This window comes from Culex quinquefasciatus, chromosome 1, assembly GCF_015732765.1.
Source record: "Culex quinquefasciatus strain JHB chromosome 1, VPISU_Cqui_1.0_pri_paternal, whole genome shotgun sequence".
Lineage (NCBI taxonomy): Eukaryota > Metazoa > Arthropoda > Insecta > Diptera > Culicidae > Culex > Culex quinquefasciatus.
The window spans coordinates 115,686,704-115,712,426 of record NC_051861.1 but is presented as its reverse complement, the minus strand read 5'-3'; the positions used below and the strand labels follow the sequence as shown (position 1 = coordinate 115,712,426).

Sequence of the window (25,723 nt, the reverse complement as noted above, 5' to 3'; positions counted from 1 at the left end):
CCGGCTTTGGTCTCAGAGTGCCGAACTTGTTGATTTCTCTTCTGCTGCTTATAGTCGAGGCAAGCTGGGGTCCGATTGTGCTGAAGAATTTGTTGAACGCGTTTGCGACAGATGGTCCATCTGCCGTCAGCTGTCCGTCAATCTGAAGTGTGATGTCATCTTTACCTTCCTGCTTCCTACCGATGAGTTGGTTGATGTTGCGCCAGGTTTCTTTTTGCGTTCCGTTGGAGAAAAGCTTCTCGTAATACTGCTTCTTTGCAATTTCTTTTGCTTTTCGAAGTTTTTTTGAGATATGGGCAAGCAGCTCCTTTTGGTGAGAATCATGTGGTCGTTTCCGACCTTAATTAGAGGCGACCGCGGCCTCAGTTGTAACATGACTCTATGGGAATGGTAAATATTGACACAAAATTACGTTAATTGCAGCTTGACTTTTTCTTTGCCGCTCTTTTCACCTTTGAACGAAAATATTTCGAGAGAAGAAATAAAAGCAAACTCAAGACATTCCTCGAAAGGTTACCACCACCGGGGTCTCTCTAATCAATTCCCGAACCGCGATGCCCTAGCCAAGGTACATTTCAATCTCTATCAAAGCGTTAATCATCTCGTGGAGCGATTCGGAATGACAGATAACGAAAAGGTGGCCTAACTAGATATGGCGTTTTTGCCTTTTTTTTGTATGCCGACGAGGAATGATGACTTGGCCAAATTGAACCGAAAGCGCGTGCCCTGAACCCGCCGTGGACATGATGGAGCAATTTTTCCATCAGTTAGTCGGTTTGAACTTGTGGAATTGATGGATTGTCGCAGAGCCTCCCGCGTTGTGGTGGGACCTTTTGGTGGAAGGCATATTTCACCAATATTGTGACTAAATGGACATAAATGGCATTTTTCTAAGAAATATCAAATTACCTTGATGTTGATGAACTTTGAACTACGCTTGTTAATTAATTGACAGTTTTCCAAAACAACTTTACGTTACCTGATTGTTGAATCCTCTTGAATTCACTGCATGGCCTTCTACCTACACGCACGTTCAAAATCACTCAGTTTTCGTCTAAACCGAACCTACTCAGAAATGAGTAAAGGGGGCATCTGTCAGATTTGAGTGAATTTCACTCAGATCTGGGTAAATATCACTCAGTTTTCGTGGAATTCTGAGTGAAATTCACTCAAATCTGACAGATGCCCCCTTTACTCATTTCTGAGTAGGTTCGGTTTTGGTGAAAACTGAGTGATTTTGAACGTGCGTGTAAGGTACCCGGTACTTGAGTGTGTAGTGGTGCGATTGTCAAAATCGCTGTCTCTGACTCTGTCACTCCAATGGGAGTTGACGTTGTTTATGTTTTGGTTTTCCTGGTACGGTCCATTGTTCGTTTGTTTTTGTTTTGGTTTTCGTGGCACGGAATGAAGCACTCACACGGTTGCAAACCAAGACGACGCGTACTTATTTTATGCAGCCTTGAATCCACTGTGAATAGTGACAGTTCAACGCTAGTCAACAAAAAGGTAAGGTAAAGTCCAAGGCATGTAGATTATATAAGGTAAGGCGGGAATTCCCAGCTGTCAAAATAGTTAACACGAAACCCGGATTTTATATGAAAATTTGAGCATTTTCCGGGCAAATTTCACCGGATTTTTTTCTGTGTGGTTGTTAAGCAAGCCATGAACCGAAAAACGCGTTTAGCTGAATTTATTTTTTGAAAAAAAAATTGTGTTTTAAAAGCGTACTTCGGATCAGTTTGGCATGCTTAACAACCCCACAGAAAAAAAATCCGGTAAAATTTGTCCAGAAAATGGTGAAATTTTCACTTTCCTGAAAATCTCTATATAAAATCCGGATTTCGTGCTAACTAACTATTTTGACAGCTTGAAACCCCGCCTTACCTTACTAATCTACATACATTGGGTAAAGTCAAGAAACTGACAACTCCGTAGAACCTTTTCAAACGGACGGATGTAAACATTGAAAATTTACTACGGAAATGACTTAGAACAACATACCACATCTTTGATGTAACAGGTAATTCTTACCGAATAAATTGTTCTCATCACGTACAATTTGACAAAAATTAACAACGTTCTCAGGCGCCAGAAATTTCCGTGTGATTTCATTTTCCTGGAAACTTCCAACTACTTTAACGATTAAAATCCAGAAAAGCTGATTCACGCTCGCAACAAAAACGTCGATTAGTCAGTTGGCAACACTGCCATGCACATTTTCTGTGCAAACACGTGCACGATCCCGCGGTTGTCGTTTTGACGTTCCGGCGTCACCGCGGGACCACAGAACCCAGCGCGAGGTTTGGCTTCGATTCAGTTCACTGCGAATTAAATGTTTGCGATCGCAATCGAAGCATTGCGCCGCACTCGGCACTTAATTAGTGCACTTTTCTTTGCCAGTTCGGACGGATTTTCACGCACACACTAAACACTAATGATGACGCCTTCAAAATTGTTGCGTTTAGTTTGCTAATTATTTTGCGCGACTAAAAATATACAGCTTGCGGCAGCTTCGACACCTTTGCACCAATTTTCACGTTTTAATGAGTGAAAGTGCGAATTTAGTTTTGTGTGTTTGTGTTTTTTTTTTTTGGGTTTTAAAAATAAAACGCTACGGATTTGTGGTCCACTGGGCGCAGGTTTCAGATGTAAACAAACCCTGGTCAGCTGTCATTTTCGAGGGGGGTGACACATTTGTTTTGATTTCGTTTGGTGATGCGGTGAACATCAAGACGTCAAATTATAGGAGGTTTGCTATAATTAAATTTTAAATGTTTTTTTTTTTTGCGCATAAATTCTGCCATTTGTAGTCAGTGACAGCTGATGGATCCATCATAAGGCAATTTTCCACACACACAAACATAAACAAACAACCACTCGAATCCGAGGACTGCTGAGTTATGCCAGATGCTTAGGTCAAGATACTAAGCCTGCTTGGACCGCGTTGAGATAAAACAGCCGGGTCGCGTCTAACCCAGAACTATTCGCACACGGACAAGCCTCCGGATGATGGAAAACATATGATCTGCTGCCGGCGAAGGAGGTCTCTCGCTTGAACGGGGGACCAAATGGCCCCAAATGGCGACAAGACATCCAATACGGTTCGCGGAATGTGACTGCTTGCCGGAGGCAAGCGGATTTATTTGATATTTAATATTTTTTTGCCCGCGCTCGTCAACGATATCTTGCTCCTAAGGAGATCTTAATTACAAGTTTTTTTTGCTTCACTCTCTTTTAGTTTACTCCATCCAGAACGACTAATTAAGCGCGGATCCCACTCACAAACACGCACACACACAGATGCAAATTTACTTATTAGCCATTTGTTTACTTCCAGATCGCCGACAGATAAGAAGAAAAATCACATCAAACGGCCGATGAACGCGTTCATGGTCTGGGCCCAGGCCGCCCGCCGGGAAATGTCCAAACAGGAGCCCAAGCTGCAAAACTCCGAGATCAGCAAGGATTTGGGCAAGATGTGGAAGTGAGTAGAATTTCTAAAACACTTATACATAAGCGAAAAGGCGCGTGCGCGCTGAGCGCAACGTGCGTCACCAATACATGCTTACTTTGGACGCGTCACATCGCAGTAGGCGCAGTAGGCGAATTTGGGTTGTGGAAAGTGACAGTTGCTTGCTACCCAGTAAAAAATTAAGTGTTTTTCAGTTGTAGAGGCGACATCCACGTAAAACGTTGATCTTTGTTCAGTAATAAGTAATTTTGACCTGCTTAAAGGAAATTTACCGCAAATTTACACAACAATGCTGATAAAGCTATGCAGCACTCGATTTCTATTTAAAAATCGTCTTTCCTTTTACATTTCCAAAAAAGGCAACAAAAAGAAGAATATAAAAATCTTTGCAAACATAACAACTATCCCCAGTAGAAAGCTTGTCGCTGGCCGTTGCCCCACCAACATTTATTCTGCAAAACTGACCAATGTAAACAAATTCTCTGGACGACGCGTGCTCCATTTAAAAACTTTTTGCTCTTCTTCCTTTTTTTTCGCACAACCCATAGATTAGACTGCGTGTATCGTAGCAGTTGTGTAAACAGAAGCAGATGTTGGCAGCGGAAGCTTGCAATGTTTAGAAGGTTAGAGGATCCAGGGTGTTGTCTCTGGGGAGCATAATTCGAGCACATTTTTTCATCAGGGCTTATCAGTTTAATTCCTGGAATTATTGTTGCATAAATTGGTGGGATGCAATTGAAGAATCAAAATTCACGTGAATTTCAATAAAACATTTTTTTGTTATCACAAAAAAAAACTGGTGCTAAACCAGTAGCGAATCGCACATCGCACAAAAAGACGACTAAGTTGCTCCACAATCAACTGACAGCAAGTTCCGGCTAATTGCTAGTCGATGGTGATGGCTGCTTCCTACAAATGACCAGCAGCATAGGGTAAACATCCCTGTTTAAATATTACTTCAATCAGCATTATTCAGCAAAAATATTTGAAATTTGTTTCAAATCAATTAAGAAATAAAAATAAAAAAAGTCCCAAAAGTGGTACCATTACCCTATAGTTGCAATTTTTTCCCTCTCTCATCCAAGATAGCGCTGGGCTTGAACTCGAATCGGCAAATCGAAATCTGACGAGGTGGTCGTGGGCCATTAATTTTGCATCTTAAATTGAATGCAATACAAGGCTAATTACTCATCAAATGTGCAAGCACATTTTTAAATACTTTAAAGCCGCAGCACCTCCTCTTGTGAGTAAAACAACAGGCTAAAAAAGCAAAAAAAAAAAGGAGGTGGACCCAACCCCAGTCGACGGAGGTGAGTTATGGCGTCGGTAATTGGAGCGTTGAGAGTCGGATGAGATTGAACTGTTAACTTGTAATAACGAGAGTGGTGTTGGCAACTATATTGGTAAGAGTAGGTTATTGAGATGTGTGATCATAACCTCAAATTGGAAACAAAATGCTAAGATTTTTTGATTGTTTTGCTCCAAATTAAAAAAAAATGTAATGATAATCTGGAGGAACAGTCACCAAAATCAGCCCTTTTCCTTTTTTTAAATTCGCTTTTGTAAGCTAAGTACGGAGATCGGAACACGGTCAAGAAATGTTTCGCATTCTTTTCGTGACCTCCCCCAAGAAAAGTTCGGTTTGAGCGCGTTGGACGGTGCGCGCGCTTGAGAAAAAATAAAAAGATTAAAACAAAAAATGAACAAGAACTAAAAAAAATAAATAACAAATCCAAAAACCAAACAATTCACAATTCAGAGTTTTTTTTAATGAATTTCAAAATTTGAAAATATCAGAGCTGAAATTTGAAAAATTCTTAAATTTTCAGATTTTTAGGTACACTTCAAAAAAATCTTCAATTCTTCAATTCTTTAATTCTCAAAATTCTGAAATAAATATTAAAATTCTAAAACTACTTTTTTTCTTCCTAAAAAAATCTAAAATTCTTATGTCTTGAAATTTTGTAATTGTTAAAATTTATTGAATGCCGCCAGAAAATCAGTCATTTTTGGAGTCATATTTTAGGTTATAACAAGTTCAATGATTTTCGAATTTTTAAAGTTTGTGATTTATTGTATTATTTTTAATTTCTGAAATTATAATTTCTTGGAATTTTTAACTGTCCCATTATTAAATATTTGAATTTTTGATGTAATGAACTTTGCGAATTTTGAGTTTTAGAATTTCAAATTTTCATTGTCTGCATTTTTTAAATTTTTCAATCATTGATTTTGAATTTTAAATTTTTGGATAGTGATAATTTGTAAACTTCTGAAATTTGTTTTTTCTTTAAAGAATTTTAAATTAACTTTGTTATCTTTAATTTTTGTTTTTGTTTGTATTTTTGTGTTTTTGTTTCTGGAAAACCTGGTCTAAACTATATGACATCCATCTTTTTGTGCAACTCTTCAAAAATGCTCCAAGAAGTGTGTCAAAATTTCATTGAATGTAGATTAGTTTATAAAACAGAACTAAAAAATATCAGTTTACTAAAAAATAAAAAATATATGAGGCGTGTAAAATTACATTGATTTTTCTGCAAGTAAAAATACTTTTAAGGCATAGGATTTAAAAAAAATGCAAAATCAATTTAAGCGGTTACATAAATCACCAAAAATGTTTGACAGTTCGCTTTGCGCATGACAAAATTATAAGCTTAATGGCCTATCTACAATCACTTGGCTTAGTATATCTAAGTAAAGTAAAATAGATAAGTTACTTAGGAAAGTACGCAACTTACGGCCATCATCCACAATCAACTTAGAAAACTTGCTGGACTGTTATTGTGGTTTTAGCTGGTAGCTGGATTTTCTGGCATCTTCTCACGGTCATTGAAAACGGTCGTGGATAAACCTAGGGGTTCCCAATTGGTGTAAAAAAGTTAAATTCGAGAAAAATAAGGATTAAAATGAGGATTAAAATTTTGATTTTTATTCACTTCTCTGACATCAGGAATAATTGTTTGAACATGCTCGCAAAAAAAAAAAAAATGTTCAGTCGGAAAAATATAAATTTTCTTGAAAAAAGTTTAATTTTTAACCCACCGGAGGTCGCGTACGTGTACTTTGTACACAGTTTGTAAGGGCACTTGTAAGAAAGGCGAAAACACGCGACTTCCCGAAGGTTAACCACATGACCACCCCTAATTCTGGCTCGATGCCGCCATCGTGCAACCGCGTGCTTCGTTTGTTTGTCAACAAAGCTGCAGCTGGATGGTGAGACGAAGTGAGGGGGGAGAGGTTTCATAACATTTTTATGCCCGCATCTGGCCCGCCGCCTATTTCGTCGGTCGTTGAGCCGACGGTCGTTTCCAACGACCGAGTACAGTTAGGAACTGATCTTACAATATTCTTTATGTAAACAAATGTCAAAAACAAAAACAATGACTTTTAAAACCCGCCGTTTGACATGTTAGTTGGTTTCATCCCGCCAAACAAATCAAAGCAAACTCAGGGTTGTGAAGTGAAATAATTTATAAAAAACCACTGCGAAGTCACTCTGCCGATTTGTACAATATTAACAATAACATCATTCCTGTCAGAGCTATTTACGTAATTCAAACATGTTGCTTCATTTATTTATGTTTACATAAAAAAACTCACAGTAATACAAAATTCAAATTATCTAACCATCAACACTTTACCAGAAGCCATAATTTTTTAGACCGACCCAATATTTCAACATTAGCCGGCGAAAGATGCATATCTTTCAAAGGTGCTCAATTATATAATTATTTTTGGAATAAATTTGGTGATTGTCAAAGCGTATCAATATTTAAAAACAAATTGCTTTCTTTTTTGAATGAACCCACTGTTATTGAACAAATCCTCAAATCCTTTGATTTTCTTGCTACATAGATTATTTTGTTTTCCAATCTTTTTTTTTCTCTTTTTTTCTTTCTTTTTTCACTTTTGCTTCCTTCTAAAACTCAGTTTAAAAAGTTAGTTTTCCGACACAATTATCTTTATTCTATAATTTTGCCTTTATCGCCATAATCTATGCACTTTTTTTTATATCATTTCAGATTTATCTTGCCAGGATCAACCAAACTCCTTCACAGGTGGAAACCAATGGAGTTTGACCGGATATTTAAAAGTTAATTGTAAACACTAAAATTTATTGTATATTGTATTAAAACGATGTAGGTTTTTGGTGCTACTGCTTTGGTGGCTTTTCCTACCGAATAAAAAATCAATCAATCAATCAATCAAAATACTTGTCATTTTTTCTGTTGTTGATGGAAGTGGTGAGGTTTTCAGATAAAAAAAAAATTCCGGCCAAAAAGAACCTGTCACAATGTTTCAGGGAATTTTGCTGATTTTGAGGTCAACCAGTACTGTATGGTATGTTGCTATGCAGTTGTTTGTTTAACTTTGATATGGAAACGTCAACTTACCGTAGATTTTGAAATTTTCCAAACCATACGTCAAGTTCTAATCTAATTCTATGCTAATCTAATTCTATGCTAAGTGCAAATTTCTAAGTAAAGTGATAGGCCATAAATCGTTTACTACTTCAATCATTAAATATCTTCATGAAACTTTCAGGAGAGGTTGAAAATCAACTTTTTATTGGATTTAATCAATTTTCTGTTTTATGAAATTTTGAGATTTTCTACATTGATGCCCCTGTGCTCTTTTATGCTAACTAGATAGGAAAACCAGCAAGCTTATTACAAGAGAGTACAGAGGCATCGATGTACCCTTAACTAAGATTAAATCAAATTTTGTAAAGCTTAATTTAAATCCTTAATTTTAAACAAAGTAAGTAAGTAAGATCTTCGTGCTTCAGTGTTTAATGGTGTCAGCAATATCTTATTGTTGAATGAATTTTCCTGAATGACACTTGTTTATCCAGCATAAATTACGTCCAAGTCAACATTTCTGCCCTTACTTTTTCCACTTTCCAGCAGCAGCAATGTGCACCACGAAGTGTACCACACCATAAACATCAAACAACATTACCAAGGGCAAACTGACTGCATCAACTTCCCGTCCAACTGCAGCAACGCGCGATGCTCGCCGGATGTTGGACATTAATAAAAAAAAAAGCACCCAGAAACCAGAAAGAAGAGCAGCAGCAGCAGCATCATCTTATCTAATTTCCCATGCTGCACTGCTTACAATCTTGCAACTGCTGGCCGCCTTTCGGGCTTTCATGTCACACAATCGGAACCATTGTCCGAGCTGGCCGTTGCAAGGGAGATGCAGTTGTTGCCAAAAAAAAGAATCTTTTCGTCGGGACACACAGATTAGACTGTGTGTTTGGCAATGTTGTTGACAGAAACTTGTAAATTTTGTACTGTTTGGGTGCATTTTGGAGGACCATCCCGGACCAGATAATCACGTCGTCAAGTTCAGGAGCGGAACCTTGATTTATGCTGGAGGCCACCCAATTTGGGAACAGGGTTTGATATGAGGTTTTGGAGAAACCATGCGTCTTCACTTCGTTGCTGTCGTGCTATCTTGTCGCACGTCCATTTTGGGCCACATTGAATTGAGAACGCCGTTTTGTGTAGTTCACAATACCTCACCTTTTGACATTCACAGATCCCCAAAATACGATTTCAATTCAATAAATATATGAAAGAAGTTTCAATCTTGTCGTGCTATTTTGAAATACCTCGAAAATTGATGTAAGTGTGACAACTGGCCGAAGCGATTTCAGCTCAAAACGCGTTTGACAATCCCGAATACCGTAAATATTTGTAATTATAACTCGAAACTCCGACAACCAAATTCAACCTTTGGCTCAATGCACAGAATGATCAACCAAACAAATTGCGTGCTCAAGTTTATGTTTATTTAAGGTCAAACAAAAAAACGTGTTTTCCTTGGAACGTCAAAAAGCGACGTTCAACAAGGTAGCACGCCAGCATCATTTCGTCTTTCAAGTTGAAGTGATCTTTCTACAGGAAATCAAAACAATTTTTGTTTATTTTTTTCGAGCAATGTTCAAATTTGGTCAACAATAATTTTAACGCACTAAAAGAAAAAAAAGAAATTGAACTAAGAATTCGACGTGGTTTGCTATTAGCTCACAGCCACCCCCCAGCTATATGGGATTCTTTCCTAATGTCTGTCTTATAAAGGAACAATCAAACCTCATTCCCACACCCAAAGGAAAATAAATATCAAAATCTGCAACAGTGGACTTGCTGCGGTAACGGACAAAAATGTCATACCCCTATATCGCAAAAAATACATGAGGACAGATTTCATGCAAATTCTGATATACTTTCATGCCGCCATGCATCACAATCATACGACCGCCGTTTGGGTGTAATTTAATTGGCTGGTGTTTGCTTGGGTTTCGACCAAAACTAAAGACTTTTTAAACATAAGAGTTGTTCACTACGATTTTGCAATTTTTTACGATTTTTAAACTTTAATTCTTTGATTTGGATGAAACTTTTTCCATGCGTTTCGCCGAATGGACATTTCGCTGAATAAAAAAAAAAGATTAAAATTAAAGGTAAACAAAAAAATAAAAACACCAAAATTACCAAAAGCTAAAACAAAGAACGATTCATGTTTGAAAGAATGCAAAAACTCACACAGCTAAAAAAGTAGTAATCCAGCTGCGTGTATAAGGCCTGGGTGTATAATAAATATTGCAATATTTTATGCAATTTTATGTAATTTTACACCCTGAAATATGAAGCCCATCATTATAGGGACGTGGCGTTACATCGTGGTGCCATCTGGTTTTTTTAAGTGCAAGAGTGGAAAAGTGCTGAGTCATCGTCTAAAAATAGACGGCGTCCTATCTCGCCCAGCAAAATGAAGTCGATAAAGTAGTTGGTTTCGATGAGAAAAAGTGGAAAACGTGGTCTAAAAATAGCGACGCCATCCCCCTATGGGAAATCTACTTGACCGAAATGTCAAGCCCATATATGCGTTTATCTCTTCAGCTTTTCATCGGTCTGATGGCCGAGTAGGCTAAGGCGTTAGTCCCAACAGTAAGGAAGTTTGAATCCCATCGGTTGTTACTTTTTTTATGTTTGCAAACATTGTACATGCAGCGTGTAATATTAAGTGTCTATTTAGACGAAGGCGATGTGCATGCTTTTGCATGCGATTTTACCATCGGATTTTTTGCTGTGCACAGAAGTATTCTGAAACCCTTTTTTAGTACTTTTGTTTACTTTTTTTATCCTTTTCTTTTTCTTTTTCTTTTTTGATTTTTCGTTTTCTCTTTTTTTTTTTTAATTCGGCGAAATGTCTATTCGGCGAAACGTCCCGCTCCCCAAGAATCAATTTTGCATCATTCGTTTTTTCCAATCAAGTCACCCATTTGGTGGCTAGTCAATCAAAACCTGGGTGCAGAATAGTTGTCCGCAAAGCGGCCTCAATTTAGAACTGTCAAAGCGGAACCAATTTACTTTTCGCAAAATAATACCAAGAAGTGGCAAGTATTGTGATCGATCTATAATTTATTTTGTCAGGAATAAAAAAAAGTCGATGGCGTCGAGCTATTAAGGTATTCGAAGTCAAAACATCTTAAGAAGTGGGTTGAAATCGAGATTGGCATGATTCGTTGTTAACATTTCAAAATCGCTATGTCTCACGCAAAACCTATGTTTATGACACTTTTTGAAATGTTAACGACGAATTATCAATAACTATGAATGGTACCTGTCAAATAATATTGGATAATCTTACTCCGATAATATCACTGCACATCAAAGATACATAATCTCGGAACTTCCATTCGGTTGCTCTTCTGATTCACGAAATTCCACCCACTTTTGACACAATTTTTCATCACGTGAAAAACAAAAAAAGGCCTTTTTTGGCCGCCCATCGTTTAGTATACGAAGAAAAAAGTGGGATGCACTTAATTTTTCATCGAAAACATCAACATCAACAGATCCAAAATGTTTCACAACAAATCACTTCAGCAGCAAAAAATATGTCACGCTTCAGCTTGAACACTTTGTTTATGTTTACAGCTGTACTGCCCATGTTCGCATAAATGTCCCATATGCAAAAATAGCAAGCTGAGAAAAACGCATTTGAAGTTTGTCCCATACATAAGGCTACGTGTTAAGTATTCGCGAAAAAACTGGATTTCCTCTTGATTTCTAGAACAAAGTACTGGATGTTATAGGCTCTTTTGAAAGAGCACACAATTTTGAACCAAACTGCATCAATAACTCAAAATCGATGAAAATGCATATGGGACATTTATGCTATCAGGGGCAGTGTAGTGCTATTGTATTAGTGGGGAGCAGTGGGGAGCTTTCGAAAATCACGTTACGCATTCTGTCTTTTCAGCAAACCCTCAAAAATATTTAAAAATTCAAATGATTTTTAAATTAACCCAAACATACTAAAAATGACTTTAAACGCAGGGGAATGCATTTTAAATCAATTTCAGCTGATTGCATTTGAATTTCCATCGAAATTTTGAAGTTTTTTGAAAAAAAAAAAGTTTTGCTATCTGATTTTTTGGGCCAACATTGAAGGGTAGGGGGGGGGGGGGGGGGACAAAAACTTTAAATAAAATTCATACCAGCCTAGGCCTGTAAATTTCAACTTACAATATCTTGATATCAGATTTATCAAGTTATTAAAATTATCTATTTGTAGTTTTTTTTTTTCAAAAGCAAAGCTTGATTTTGAAATTTTTAAATTATTTTTATTGAGAAGATCAAAAAAATTCACAGAAGTTTCTAACATTGAAAATAAGACCAATACTTTCCGAGTTATCGTCTATTAAAAATTACAGGCTAATTAGGACACACTTAGAAAAATCATTATCATCAAAAAAAAACTAATTGAAAATCAAAAACCGCCAAAGAATGGGAAAATCGTAAAGAACTACTCTCCAGCTAAAATATTTTCGAAAAGCTAAGAAAATTTTCTACAATTGTCTGGTTGCTCACCTACAATCTTAATGTTTAAATTTATTGAAAAGTAAAAAAAAAGTGTCCTCATTTTTCAACTCGCGATATCTCGGAAACGAAACCTTTGTGTAATTTTCTGCTCTAATGATAAAAAAATATTTAGAAATTAAAAAAATCTAGCCCAGCATTTGTCCAGAATAAGTGTTTTTAGACCTTGAACTTCAAATTCAAATTTATTTATATGATAATAAAGTACATTTACAACGATTTTTTTAAAATAATCTTTTCTTTTATTTTTTTTCCATTTATCAAATGTTTTCTCACGATTTGTTCTATTAACAGCTATTATCTACCATATTTCCAGAAGTAGCAACTTTGTCGATAATTTCCCCCTCAATTTCAGTTTGAAAACGACGAAATCGCTGTCAGCCAGCGAGTCTCCCCCTTAGCATTTTCTCGATCATATGATGTTATGATAACATTAAATATCAGATTATTTAGCCTTCCAATGCAAACATAAACAATCAAACAAACCCCACCCCGACGACATTGATTCCTTCACGAATTTCCATATCTTATCTCTTATCAGCAGTAACCAAAGGGGTGGAGGTTGGAGGGGGGGGCTCATATTTAAACTATGCATAACGTTACACAAAGGACTCTCGGGTCGCCCTTTAAGGCGAACGAGTCTTATTGACACACGTGTTCACCCCTAAAAAGCGAGTTCGCGTCTTTCGCGCAGGAAGTTCCGTTACATAAAATTGTCTCGAGATAAGCGTTTTGACGATTTTTAAAAAGGGGGAATTTTTCTAATTTTGTTTTTTTTTTCTCGTGGGAACTTCCAAAACGCCACTACGTGGCGCCCAATATCCGCTCAAGATCGTCAAAACTGCCCCCGCCCAGGCTGTCCAAACAACACTTGCTCAAACTCTGTTTTTTTTTCGTCTCACTTTTTTCAGAAACCTCGCCGCCGAAGACAAGCTCCCATTCATCGAACAGGCGGAGAAGCTGCGCATGACGCACAAGAGCCAGCACCCGGACTACAAGTACCAGCCGCGGCGGAAAAAGTCCAAAAAGTTTGGCAAACACGGCAAACACTGCTGCGACGAGGACTGCGAGGAGTCCGCCACGGGGGGAAGTCCGCCCCCGCCGGCGGCCCCGCCCAAGCCACGTGCCAAGAAGGCGAAGGCCAAGGGGAAGGCGGTGACGGCGGCGGCGTCGGGAGTTGTTGGGATATCGGGGGGTTACGAGTCGTACGGGACGCCGCAGGTCGTCAAGACTAGTGACCTGTTGACGCCCAGCTCGTCGACCTCCTCCGTGGAGCAATATCCGACGAGTTACAGCGTAAAGGTTGGAAGCGCTGAGCTGATGAACCGGTACTACGGGGTCATGTCCTGCGAGATGGAGTCCCCGTGCAGTCCGCAGAGTCCCAGCGCCGTGTCGATGCATTCCTCGACGGAGGGTCAACCGTTGACTCCGCCGACCACGCCGTACACCGGCCTGGCCAACGTCAAGTCCTTCTCGCCACATTCCCGGCTCTCGAGCAACGATTCCCCGGTCGGCGGATACTTCACCAGCCGTAACGACTACGTCAACAACGGAGCAGCCCTCGATTACCACCGCCCGGACCAGTGGTCCTACTCCCCGAGTCCACTCACAACGACCTCATCCGCTTTCACCACAACCCAATCCACCAACAAGGACTTCTACCGCACCTTCCCCAACCAACTCCACCCCCAATCCCACGACCCCGGAAGCTACCTCTCCACCGCCCCCCTCCAACCAACCCTCTGCTCCTCCCCGAACCTCCCCCCAGACTTTGCCACCATCACCCCACTCCCATCCCAAAGCTACCTAATCTCCCCCCTGGACCAGGACCAGGTCGACATCGAGCAGTACCTGGACAGTCAGGCCACCCACAAAAAGCACCACGCCCAACTCCCGGAAGCCCCCTACCACCACCATCCAACCTCACCAAGCTCCATGGAAACGCAACAACAACTGGTCGACCCCACCCCGATGGGCTTGTACTACGAGGGGCAGCAGCAGCACCAGGTTGCTTCGACCTCGACGGCGGCTTCGCCGCAGCACCACTCGCATCTCCACCATCACCATCATTTGCACCCGGCGTTGGCGGCGCACCATCATCATCATCACTTGGCGGCGTCAGCGACGACTTCGTCGTCGTCGTCGTATTATGGTGGATGGAATGCGGCGGGAGGGTATGGGGGGAGTTCGTAGTGGCGAGGGGTTAGTTGATAAGTTGTAGGTGAATTAGTTGTGTTAAATCTATTTTCTCTACTTATATTAAGAACATTATTTTTAAGTTATAAAAATCTAAAGTTTTCTCATTTTTTTAAAGAATCAGGAAAAAAAAACAATTTGAAGCAAGTCTAGATTAGTTTTAAATCGCTCAATTGCTATGAAATGAAAAAAAAATCTAGCTATAAGTAATATTTCTAATTTGAAACTTGATCTTGAAGATATGTTATAAATCCAAATTGACCTACGTTTAACAGTAATGCATGAATAAAATCTCTCAATTTTTTATATGCTTAGGAATTAGAATAATGTTTAGAATTAAGATTCTAAGGGTGTAAAATGTTTGAATTGTCAATAAAATACATGATTGTTAAAATTGGATTGTTTCTTTTGGGCTGAATTGTCTGATTATGGATTGAACAAAACTGTGGCTGATGGCTCAAGCAGTGTTACAAATTCTGGAACATTCTCAATATTTGACTAATCTTTTCGCACTCTTCGACAAAGTTGTTCCATGGGTACCGATTTTACGGGTTAAATCCCATTTAAACTTCAAAGTCAAAGTCGCCAGGTCCTGTCGCAACCAATCAAGCTCATATTTGGGTTTCGGGCTCAGTAAACCTAGAGAATCATGCCCTGGAATGCCCACAAAAATCGACCGTTTTGTTACATTTCTAAGGATCTAATGTGCCCATGACGGAAAGATTGAAAAAGGATAGGAAACTTGCAACAATAATTAAGAAGCAAGACTTTTTCATTTTTCGGAACTGTTGAAAATACTTTTCAAGGTTAATGTCATTTTATAATTTGCAATATGGGTATCAAACGAAGCGAAATTTTGTGTGGTTGTCACTTTGTTAAAGTATTTTTGTAAAATACTAAAATTTTCACAAAATACTGTATTTTTCCAAAATACTCAAATTTTCATAATTTGCAAACAACGCGAAATTTTGCATTCTTCATACATACATTCAAATTATGTATGCTTCATACAACATTTTGCGTCGTTTGATACCCATATTGCAAATTTTACAAATTTGAGTTTTTTCTAGAAAAAATACAGTATTTTGTGAGTTTGTTTTTTATATTTTACATAAAATTGCTAAAATTAAGTGAAAAAGCATACAACATTTCGCTTCGTTTGTTACCAATATTTCAAGTTAGGAAAATGTGAGTACTCCCGAAAAAATATCAATTTTGTGAAAATATTAGTATTTTCCGAAAAAAAAACTCTGTTTATGTGTAAAATCATACAACAATTCGCTTCGTTTGAACATATTTTGAAAATTTTAGTATTTTCAAAAAATACGGATTATTGTAAAGTTTTAAATATTTTCAAAAAAAAAACTCCAATGAAGTGAAAAAAGCAAACAAAATTTCTATTCGTATTGTAAATTATAAAAAAAATAAGTTTTTGCAAAAATTAGGGATTTTTGCAAGGAATTTTGTGAAAATTTTAGTTTTAACAAAAAAAAAACTTTAATAGAGGGACAAGCATACCAAATTTCACTACATTCGACAAAATACGATATTTTGTGAACAATTTGAGTAGGAGAGAGTGGGGAGACTTGATCCCCTTTTTTGTATCGCACATAACTCTGTCAAATTCTCACAAAACTATAAACTATTTGCATGAATTGAAGGTTAAAAATTCATCTATGTTTGGCTAATAAGGGTATTTCATCAGACGAACTCTTCGAATCATGCCAAGCGTTTTAAAAAATATTCTAAACAGGCATTTTAAAAAATGTTAGGGGTAACTTCACGGGTAACTTGATCCCCCTTTCAACAGCAACTTCACATAAAACCTGTACGTTTGTGTTCAAAATATAACAAGTTTGGTATGTAAAATATTTAAAAACTTAAAATATTATTTTTTAGACAAAAATTAAGCATGTTTACAAAAGCTGGAAATTTTTGTTTATAAAACTTTTGAAAAAAGGTTCAAACTGAAGTAAGTTATGTACCGTAAACTGGGGTCAATCGGGACACATGGGGCGAATTGGGACAGCAGCTTTAACCATGTTGGAGCACAATATTTTGATTTTTCTGGTTGGTTTCGGATAGAACAGACTCAGATCAACAAAATGTGTACATCCATTTCCAAATTTGAAAGCTTTAAGTGCTCTAAAAACTGCTGTCCCTATTCAGACTGTAGTCCCGATTCGCCCCAGATTACGGTACAACTATACTAAAGGAAACTATGTATGAAAGCCCAGCCCAATTAATTAATCTTGAGGCTGATTCCAGTGACTGTAAAAATGCAGGGATCGAGTCTCCCTAAACGTACTTTTTTAAACAATTGATTGTAAAAATAGTATGACGATAAATTTAACATCAAATGCGTAAGGGTTTTGGAGTTGATAAGTTTATCAAACAATTCATGTATAAAAAAATTTTTTTTTGAATAATTTTTGAGTGTTTTCAATACATATCAAAACAAAGAAAAAAAGATCTCTTGAACATTTTTTGCAGCTCGTTTTAGAAAAATGTGTGTAACTCAATCTAAACATTTTTTAATTTTTTTTCTGTGTGTTCTACAATGAGTTTTAGTAAATTTCGAACAACTTTCTAGAACAAAGCTAATTGTTTTACCCACATGCTGCTACTTGATTTACATGGGAGGGGGTACCAGCCTAGAAGAAGGTTGAGAATGGCTGCTTTAGACCACTTGAGATCAGTTTTAAATTAGGGTGTGAATGCTGATATTATTGTTTACAGCGATAAAGCTTATTTTTCTGAGTACAATGACCCTTTGTACTACCACAAAGAGATTTTTAAATCAATTTTGAAAAATTAACCTCGCGATCCTTCTTGACAGCTCGTTCCAAAGGGACCATAGTTATTCCATCGAAAAAATGTTGTCTTGTCATTATTTTTTTTGCATTAAAATGAAAAAAAAGTGCTCAGAAATGGTTTTTAATCGTGTTTTTTAGCGTTGTACATAAAAATTTAAATAGGGCTTTAGTACCCAATTATAATGTTTTCGTCAATAATCTTCGGAATCTTAGAATTTAAGAAAAATAAATAATTTGGATAACCTTTTCTTTCATCACGAACAAATCTAATAGGGTCCGAAATCCCTATGTAATCTTTTATGTACAACGGTAAAAAACACGATTAAAAACCATTTCTGATCACTTTTTTTTTTCATTTTAATGCAAAAAAAATAATGACAAGACAACATTTTTTCGATGGAATAACTATGGTCCCTTTGGAACGAGCTATCAAGAAGGATCGCGAGGTTAATTTTTCAAAATTGATTTAAAAATCTCTTTGTGGTCGTACAAAGGATCATTGTACTCAGAAAAATAAGCTTTATCGCTGTAAACAATAATATCAGCATTCTAAGCTTCATTTTAGGACCCATTTATCGTTTATTTTGTAACTCAATCAAATCTTAATAGGAACTTCTTCACTACCATCCAGCACAAGATGGCCGTCAACAACCCTAGGATCGCCATCAGAATCGTCATCATGTCAATGCACCAACATCGGCAACTATTCGTCCTCCGGTAATACTTTCGGGCCTCTTTCAGCTCCACCACGGCAGCGGCCACGTGTTCCGAGGCAACTTGGACATTCCCCTCCGCCAGATTTAGGATGCTTCCGTGCTCCATAACCAGTGTGGAGAATAAAACGAACAGGTTCCTCATGGTTAGAAGGGACTCCTCCAGTGCGGCAAGTTCCTGGCTTCGATCGACCAGCTGGTCCAGGACTTGCTCTACCTGTTCGATGGAGTCGTCTGCGGTGAGTTGGACTTGAAGCTGGGTGGGTTCGTTTTGTTGGTCGTCTTGTTGTAAGTCTTCTCGCTGGGCTTCGGTGGATTGTTCATTTATGACTTCTAAGGAAACTGTTTCTGAAATTGGAATAAAAAATTTGATAAATTGCTAAAAGTCATTTGAACATTAAAACAACATTATTGTTATTTAAAAAAAAGCTTGGTTTGATACGGTGAAGTAGTTTTCTGATCAAACATTAAACATATCTTCAAGAGGTATAACTTATATTAAACCCAGAAAAATAAAAGCGCAAAATGCTCTAGATTCTGGAACCTCCGCTTGAATGTAGATTGTTCACAAAACAGGAGGGGTTTGTTAATTAAACTAAGAATCCAACTTGAACCTTTCAATTTAACAATAGTTTTACATTTTGTCAATTAAGCTCAATTCTGAGGACTAATTTGGATTAATTTGGATCGGGTTAAAAACTGAACAGGGACAGTGATTTTAAAGCAAATGGCTTCAAAATTTCATATCCAATCACGTTTGGCCGTGACATGGATGTTATCTATGGCGGCTCATTTTGCCCTACCCGCCTGTGGGGAGGTAGTCAAAAAATCACAAGTTCAAGTTTTGGCGACCTTGGTTTTTTTTTTATCTTTTCGACACTTTTGATAAGGGAAAAACTACTAGTTTCGTGAAACCCTACGTTCGGAAGTGCTGATAGGTTATTACGACTCTGTTCAGAAACTAATTGTTTTTTTTTCCTAGAGCTGCTCTGCCTGCTGATTGCATTAATGTCAAAGTTCTTAAAAACTCGATATAACCCAACTTTTTCTTAAAAACATAACACAAAACCTTTGAGACAAATTTGCTTTCGGACTATTATGCGAACCAGACATGCATCCGCTCTAACTCCTCTTTTAGAAGAACTTGTTTGGCATTTCACGTAAAAGATACCCACACAGCAAAAAATCCGATGGTAAAATCGCATGCAAAAGCATGCACATCATCTTCGTCAAAATAAACACTTAATATATTACACACTGCATGTACTTTTTTTGCAAAAAAAACAAAAAAAAAGTTGCAATCGACGAGATTCAAACCCAGCACCAACAGTGAGGACTGGCGCCTTAGCCCACTCGGCCATCAGACCGATGAAACGCTGTAAGGATAAACGCATATATGAGCTTGACATTTTGGTCAAGTAGGTTTCCCATACTGATGGGCTACATATTTTAGGATGTAAAATTACATAAAATTGCATAAAATAATGCAATATTTATTTTACACCCAGGCCTTTTACACGCAGCTGGATTACTACTTTATTTGCTGTGCAGCAATTGATGATTTTTGAGCTGTAGGGCAGAGTAGTCATCAATGAGACACGGGGAACAATGATAAAATGACTCTCACAAGACGTAGGGGAAATATACCCATTTTAATCACTCTAAGCCGTTCGACCAATTCTCATCACTTTTGCCGTTTTCCGCTATTTAATCAAAATTTTCAGATGTATCAACAATAGAGAGTTGCTTGCTCACTTTTATTTGAGCTATTTATTACTTTGGAGCAGTCAAAAACACTTTATGAATAAGCTGTAATTCATGATCAAAGTACTGATAGGCCGATAATAAAAATAGGCTGAAAATGGGTATAGTTCCCCTAGTTTTAACCAATCAGGCTCATATTTAAAGGAAAGTTGTGTCTACTAGATACACGTCTGCGATTATAGTGGCTTTGGTTATGGAAGCTCCCTTGCAAAATTATTCATACATGTTTGATTCTGGGGTGTAAAAGTAAAAAAAAAATCAAATTATTCGCTCTACAGCATTGCCTTGGCGTTCTCGATTGCGAGATTCCTACTCGAAACTAGGTATTCAAAGGTTTGATTGTTGAGGCAATTGCAAACCTCTTTTTACACCTTAGCTTCCATCCACCCCGGGATTCGAACTGACGACCTTTTGATTGTTAGTCCAACTGCCTACCAGCGACTCCACACCGAGACAGGACCCAGGGAGACGACTCCTACTCCTGGACTGAGTTAACGACCTAACCTTTTTTTTTAGGTTAGTCCGGGGCCAACATTTACTTCCCGTCCGACGGAAGGCGTGATCAGACAAATCTCGTCTCGAAAAATGCCACCGGGACCGTCTGGGATCGAACCCAGGCCGACTGGGTGAGAGACAATCACGCTTACCCCTACACCACGGTCCCGGCGTAAAAGTAAATTATGACTAAAAATTACATTTTCGCTCATAGGCTGCCATTAACACAAAAACTAATATTTCTCCAAATTTCTTTCGTCATTTCACAGGGCATGAGTTGGGCTACAATGTCCTTTTATTCGGTTTGACTAAAATTTAGAATATACAAAGAATCCAGGGCTGTCTCATTGTTCCCCACTCTTTTCGGCCTGTGGGTAACAATGAGACACTTTCATTTCGCTTCATTAAACTTTTAAAAATCTATGGAAATTTTTCAAAACATGAATTGGAAATTTTTGGCATATTTATTGAGTTTTTTTTTTTTTTTTTTTTTCTTAAAATTGTTGCTTTTATTTAGTCATCATCATACATTTACATGATCAATTTCATCGGTATTTAGGCCACGGCCTGTAATAATCAGTAGTCTTTTTCTTTTCTTGACTAGGGTTAGTTCCACTCAAAGCTTCTTCCGGTTTCTTAGCATTCTCCATTTCTTCATTTCTTTTTCCAGACTCGTTTTGTTCCGCAAGCGTTTTGTTCTCCTTCATGATCGTTTTATTTGCATTGTCACTGTTCCTGTTCTTCTCATCCGATCCTATTTTGCCTACTCCAGCCTGGTTGCTTACGGTTGAAACATCCAATATCTTGACTGGATGCAGAACAGATGCATCCTTGGCGACAACTTGAGCAAAAGAGCTACTTTTTTGCTTGGGCAAAAAAGAAGCCCCAGTACTGCTACGCTTTGGACAGTTAACTTTCATATGACCTTCCGAACCGCATCCAAAACATTTATCCTTCAAACCGTCAAAATAAATTCTTGCTGCTTTTCCCTGAATCTTGATCTGTGCTGGTAAATCTTTTACAACTTCCATGAATATTCCACGCACACCATTCCATATAGGAAATCCTGTTTCTTCTGCAAACTTTTCACGACACAACTGCTTTACCTTTCCATATTTTCCCAATTCTTTTCGAATCTCCTCATCTCCTATTTCCGGTGTTAATCCAAAGATCCGGACATATTGGATGTCCCCTCCAGCAACCATTACCATTGTTTCCGTTGTCGTTCCGTCGGCGTACCAAAACGTGGTTTCCGCTCCTAACCTCAAAAGTGCCTTTCTCATCAATTCCATTGACTGAAACTTCACATAAACACTGTGATCCTCGCGATACATTGCAGATAATTCCTCCCATTTCCAGCCGTGATTCCTAAAGAACTGGAAAATCTCCGCATCCTTTGGCTTCCTTTGGCCAACACCGAAATAGATTCGGATGGTCAATTCCTTTTTGGGTTCCATGACCTTGAACTGCTCGATGTAACTGTTTCACTGTCTTTGCACACACGTCCGCTTCCAATGAAATCACTTCGTGAACTGAGTTTGAACATCATTTTACCAAAAATATAAAGTTATTTGGTAAAATATATGGATTTTACAAAATTTAAATACTTTTTTGTATAGTTTTTGTTAAATGAAGTTTCATGTTGACAAAATTGCTTAAAAATGTTCAAAGCAAGTCACCTGCAATGAAACAATATAAAAACATGATGTTTTACTAGAAAAGTATTGATTTTTGTAGAGTGTCTCATTGTTCCTGCCAAGTGCGTCTACAATGAGACAGTTGAATAACTCTGGCTCGATCGATCTCATTTTTTGGTCAATGTTAGAACAAATTAAAAGAAAGAAAATGCAATCAAAAACATTTCAAAACATGCTAAAGAAAAAAATACAAAAATCGTTGAAGTTTGAAAACCAAAAGTGTCTCATTGATTACTACCCTACCCTACATTAATCCAACAAGGCTCTACCGAAAAATACTACATTTTTGGTTATTCCGAAATACAATTTTGAATTGGACTTTTCACTGAAACGGTCAACTCAAAATCAAAAACAGTGTCGAGAAGAGTTCCTTTTCGATACATGTGCTGAAAATGAGTGCTTTCATTCTTCAGCACTGTTTTTATAGTTGTGTAAATGCCTATTTACTTTTTTATTATTATAGAATGACATGATAATTTAGTAAAAACAAAAAAAAACAACTACAAAAAAAAACAATTAAAAACATTGTTTTCAAAAACCACCCCATATCCGTTCAAAAGAATACAAACTACGCCAAAACACTTTCTTGCCTAACTTTGTTTTTAACTTTTTTTTTCCTGTATTCAGGAGCTCATTTTGAGCAAGTCCACAAAAACTAAGCTTCTTTTGTTTTACAATAAACCGGGATGACATTGATAGGATTTCAATTTATTTTTCAAGTTGCTTTTAGACTTTTCTCAAGATTCATATTTTTGAAACATGTACCGTAAACCGGGGTGACTTTGATAGGATTTCAATTTGTTTTTAGAATATTTTCCAACAGGTAAGTTTTTTCTCAAGATTATTATTTTTAAAACATGTACTGGGGTAGGCCACACAAAGTCCATGCACTATTTTGGAAAAAAAAGTTTTTTCGATAGTGTTTAGAAAAATAGTTACGTTAAAAATTCTTGGTTCTAGTTCCGGGGTGACTTTGATAGTCATAGTTTTTCTTGTTAAAATCATATTTAAGATGTCCAAACTTCATTTGTACGTTAAATGTACCATCACTAAAGTAGCTGATATAGTTTTTAAGAAAAAAAAAACAATGTTTATATTTAGTTAACTATGTTCATAAGCTATTTAACAAAATACATATAAATTTTAGGTAAAATTGTTAAAAAGTCGGAATTTTGCCTGAAATTTGTTAAAACTAGTTTTGTTTATAAAATTATCGTTTTATATTGCATTTTATACTGAATTCGAAGCACGAATCACAAGTTTTCACATTTTACATGAAATAAAGTTCAACTGAAATTGCCTATAAATTTGGAGATTTTTTTTAATTGTGTTTCAAAAACACATATTATTTATTATTTACAAACTTATTATACCTTCTCCTAGTGGAAAATTGTCCAAAGAATCCGAAAATGCATTCCGTTTTCCGATTAAAATCATGATCATTGAGAAAATCATGACACTTGGAGAAGTTAAAAAAAAATGACTTCGATCAACATTTTCTTAACTATAGTTAACTAGCTTTATAAACCTTTCAAAAATTTATGAAATGATGAGGTACTTTGAACACTTCTCTACCACGGTCAGTATGTTTCTGAACCATTCCTTACGTATTTTAATTGTACTCTTCATTTTGCGGAAAAATCTCAAACCTATCAAAGTCACCCCGTTTACGGTACTGGGGTAGCCCAATGTCGATGTACATTTTTCAAAAAGATTTTTTTTAAATAGTCCTTTTAAAATTAGTTTTAAAATTAAAAAAATATATTTCAAAAACCGGAGTGAATTGATTACCTAAAATTATATATTAAGTTAATTTTAATGTTTCAATTGAAATATTTGAAGTTAAATAATTGTTTAACTAGGTTAATACACTTTCAATAAAGTGTGTATTTATTTGATTTTTAATATATAGAATGTTCCAGGTTTGTTCAAAACTAATTAGAAATTTTATCATAAATATATCAACTTTTAAGGCTCCTAAAACCAAATTTGTAGCATTAATTAAAAAAAAACAAATTTGCTTAGAAACGTTTCCTACTGAAAAAGCTAATAAATCTGAAGATATTTTTTTAATTCTGTTTCTAAAACACTTGGAACATATGACTAATAGTTAATTAACTATTAAAATATTTCAAAATTGTATAAAATTGTTGAAAACTACCGTCATCAGGGACGATTAATTATCTGTTGCATATTTAAATTAATTTTAATTTTTTAATTTTTGGAATTTTTAGTATTTTCTAACATTTTTGGGTAAAACCATTAGTAAGTCGCAACTAAGAGTGTTAAAACATTATCTGGGATTTAACTAAATTATTGCAAACATGTTTTGACATAAAAAATATTGGTTATATAGAAACACGACCAAAGTTGACTCCAGTGAAACAATAAAAACATCAAATGCAATATTTTCTATAAAAAAAAAAAGAGCTGTACTTATTTTTAAATGCTGAAACATTTTCTTAAATAATTATTTATTAAAGAATTACTTTTGTAAGACAAATTTATTTAAATGGAATGAAAAATTCAAGATTATAAAAAAAATATTCCCTTTTTTAAATTTACATTTGTTTAATATTTTGATGGATTTGATCCAATATTTGAAAAAAAACACTTCAAAATTGGTAGTGGTACGACCTTCGGTAAAATGTCCCGCACATATCTAAGGCTTTGGTATAGTTCAATCCTGGAAGGCGTGGATTACGATATAAAACTGTGACAATGTTGCTAGTATTGCCTTATCAAAAAATATTCTAGAAGGCGAAAGGCCATTTGCAACTTGTAACCACTTTTTGAAGATAACAAACTGATTTGGTGGCACATGTCAGACTGATATTTGGCCAAGAAAAGTATATTTCTATTTCAGTCTAGTTATTTTTCAAATTGTTGTCTAGATTAATCTCTTTAAAATGTTTTTTTTTTTTCATCGATTCAGCTAGTAGAAATAAATCAACATATTTTTTAAAACGTTTTGTTTTTTACAAACATGTTTAAAATTGAGTTAGAAATTTATAAATTATGACCTAATTATTTTTTAATTGTTGTAAAAATTAAAGTAAAATACTATTAAAAAAAAGTCAATAATTTTACTCACTGCTCGCCACTTTCGCCTTCACCTCCTCCTCGTACCTCCGCACGATCGCATCGTACTCCCAATACGCCTCGATGTAGGCACTCTGAACACCTTCGAACTGCACGCGACGCACTTCCCTCACGAGCTCGTCCACTTCAGGACTTCCCGCCTGCTTATCCATTTCCGCTTGTAGTCCCTTAACTGACGAGAATATCCGAAAGCATAGATTTGCATTCTCCGCCATTTTCGCGTCATCTTTAAACGATTCTTGCCCGCCGATTTGGGTCTCAATTTCGCGGATGTTTCTCCTGAGATCGTTGATGAGGCTGAAAATTTCTCCAAACTTTTTCAACAATTTGTTGTTTTTGCTTGTTTTTCAAACGGTCAACTCACATAGTTTAAATCAGAAATAATTTGTTTCTGATTGAGCAACGTAGTCTTCTCATATTTTTGATCCAATTCAAATTCCCCATCGTCTGGCAAGCATTTCTAAAAAATCGCAAAAAAATATCAAAATTCTGGGAACTCCACTTGCCAATATCCAATTACCTCTCTCAGCTCTGGCAGCCGATCTTTTACCATTGTGCACAGCTTGAA

General features: G+C 36.7%; 2 protein-coding genes across 2 annotated transcripts in view; one reads left to right on the top strand and one right to left on the bottom strand.

Annotated features, from left to right (window-relative positions):
- The window catches only part of LOC6046907 (transcription factor SOX-10), a 36,085-nt gene extending 21,430 nt beyond the window's left edge, over nucleotides 1–14,655 (top strand). The window contains exons 2-3 of the mRNA XM_038248816.1: nucleotides 3,338–3,484; nucleotides 13,284–14,655. Coding sequence (XP_038104744.1) covers nucleotides 3,338–3,484; nucleotides 13,284–14,565 — 1,429 coding nt within the window. The 3' untranslated portion in view covers nucleotides 14,566–14,655. The remainder of the gene's footprint in view (nucleotides 1–3,337; nucleotides 3,485–13,283) is intronic.
- Nucleotides 14,656–17,975: 3,320 nt separating this feature from the next.
- Nucleotides 17,976–25,370, bottom strand: LOC6046908. Its single transcript, XM_001864000.2, has 2 exons — nucleotides 25,148–25,370; nucleotides 17,976–18,445 (listed from the first exon to the last, which is right to left on the bottom strand). The coding sequence occupies exons 1-2, from the start codon at nucleotides 25,368–25,370 to the stop codon at nucleotides 17,976–17,978; spliced, it is 693 nt and encodes a 230-aa protein (XP_001864035.2).
- Between the last annotated feature and the right edge of the window lie 353 nt (nucleotides 25,371–25,723).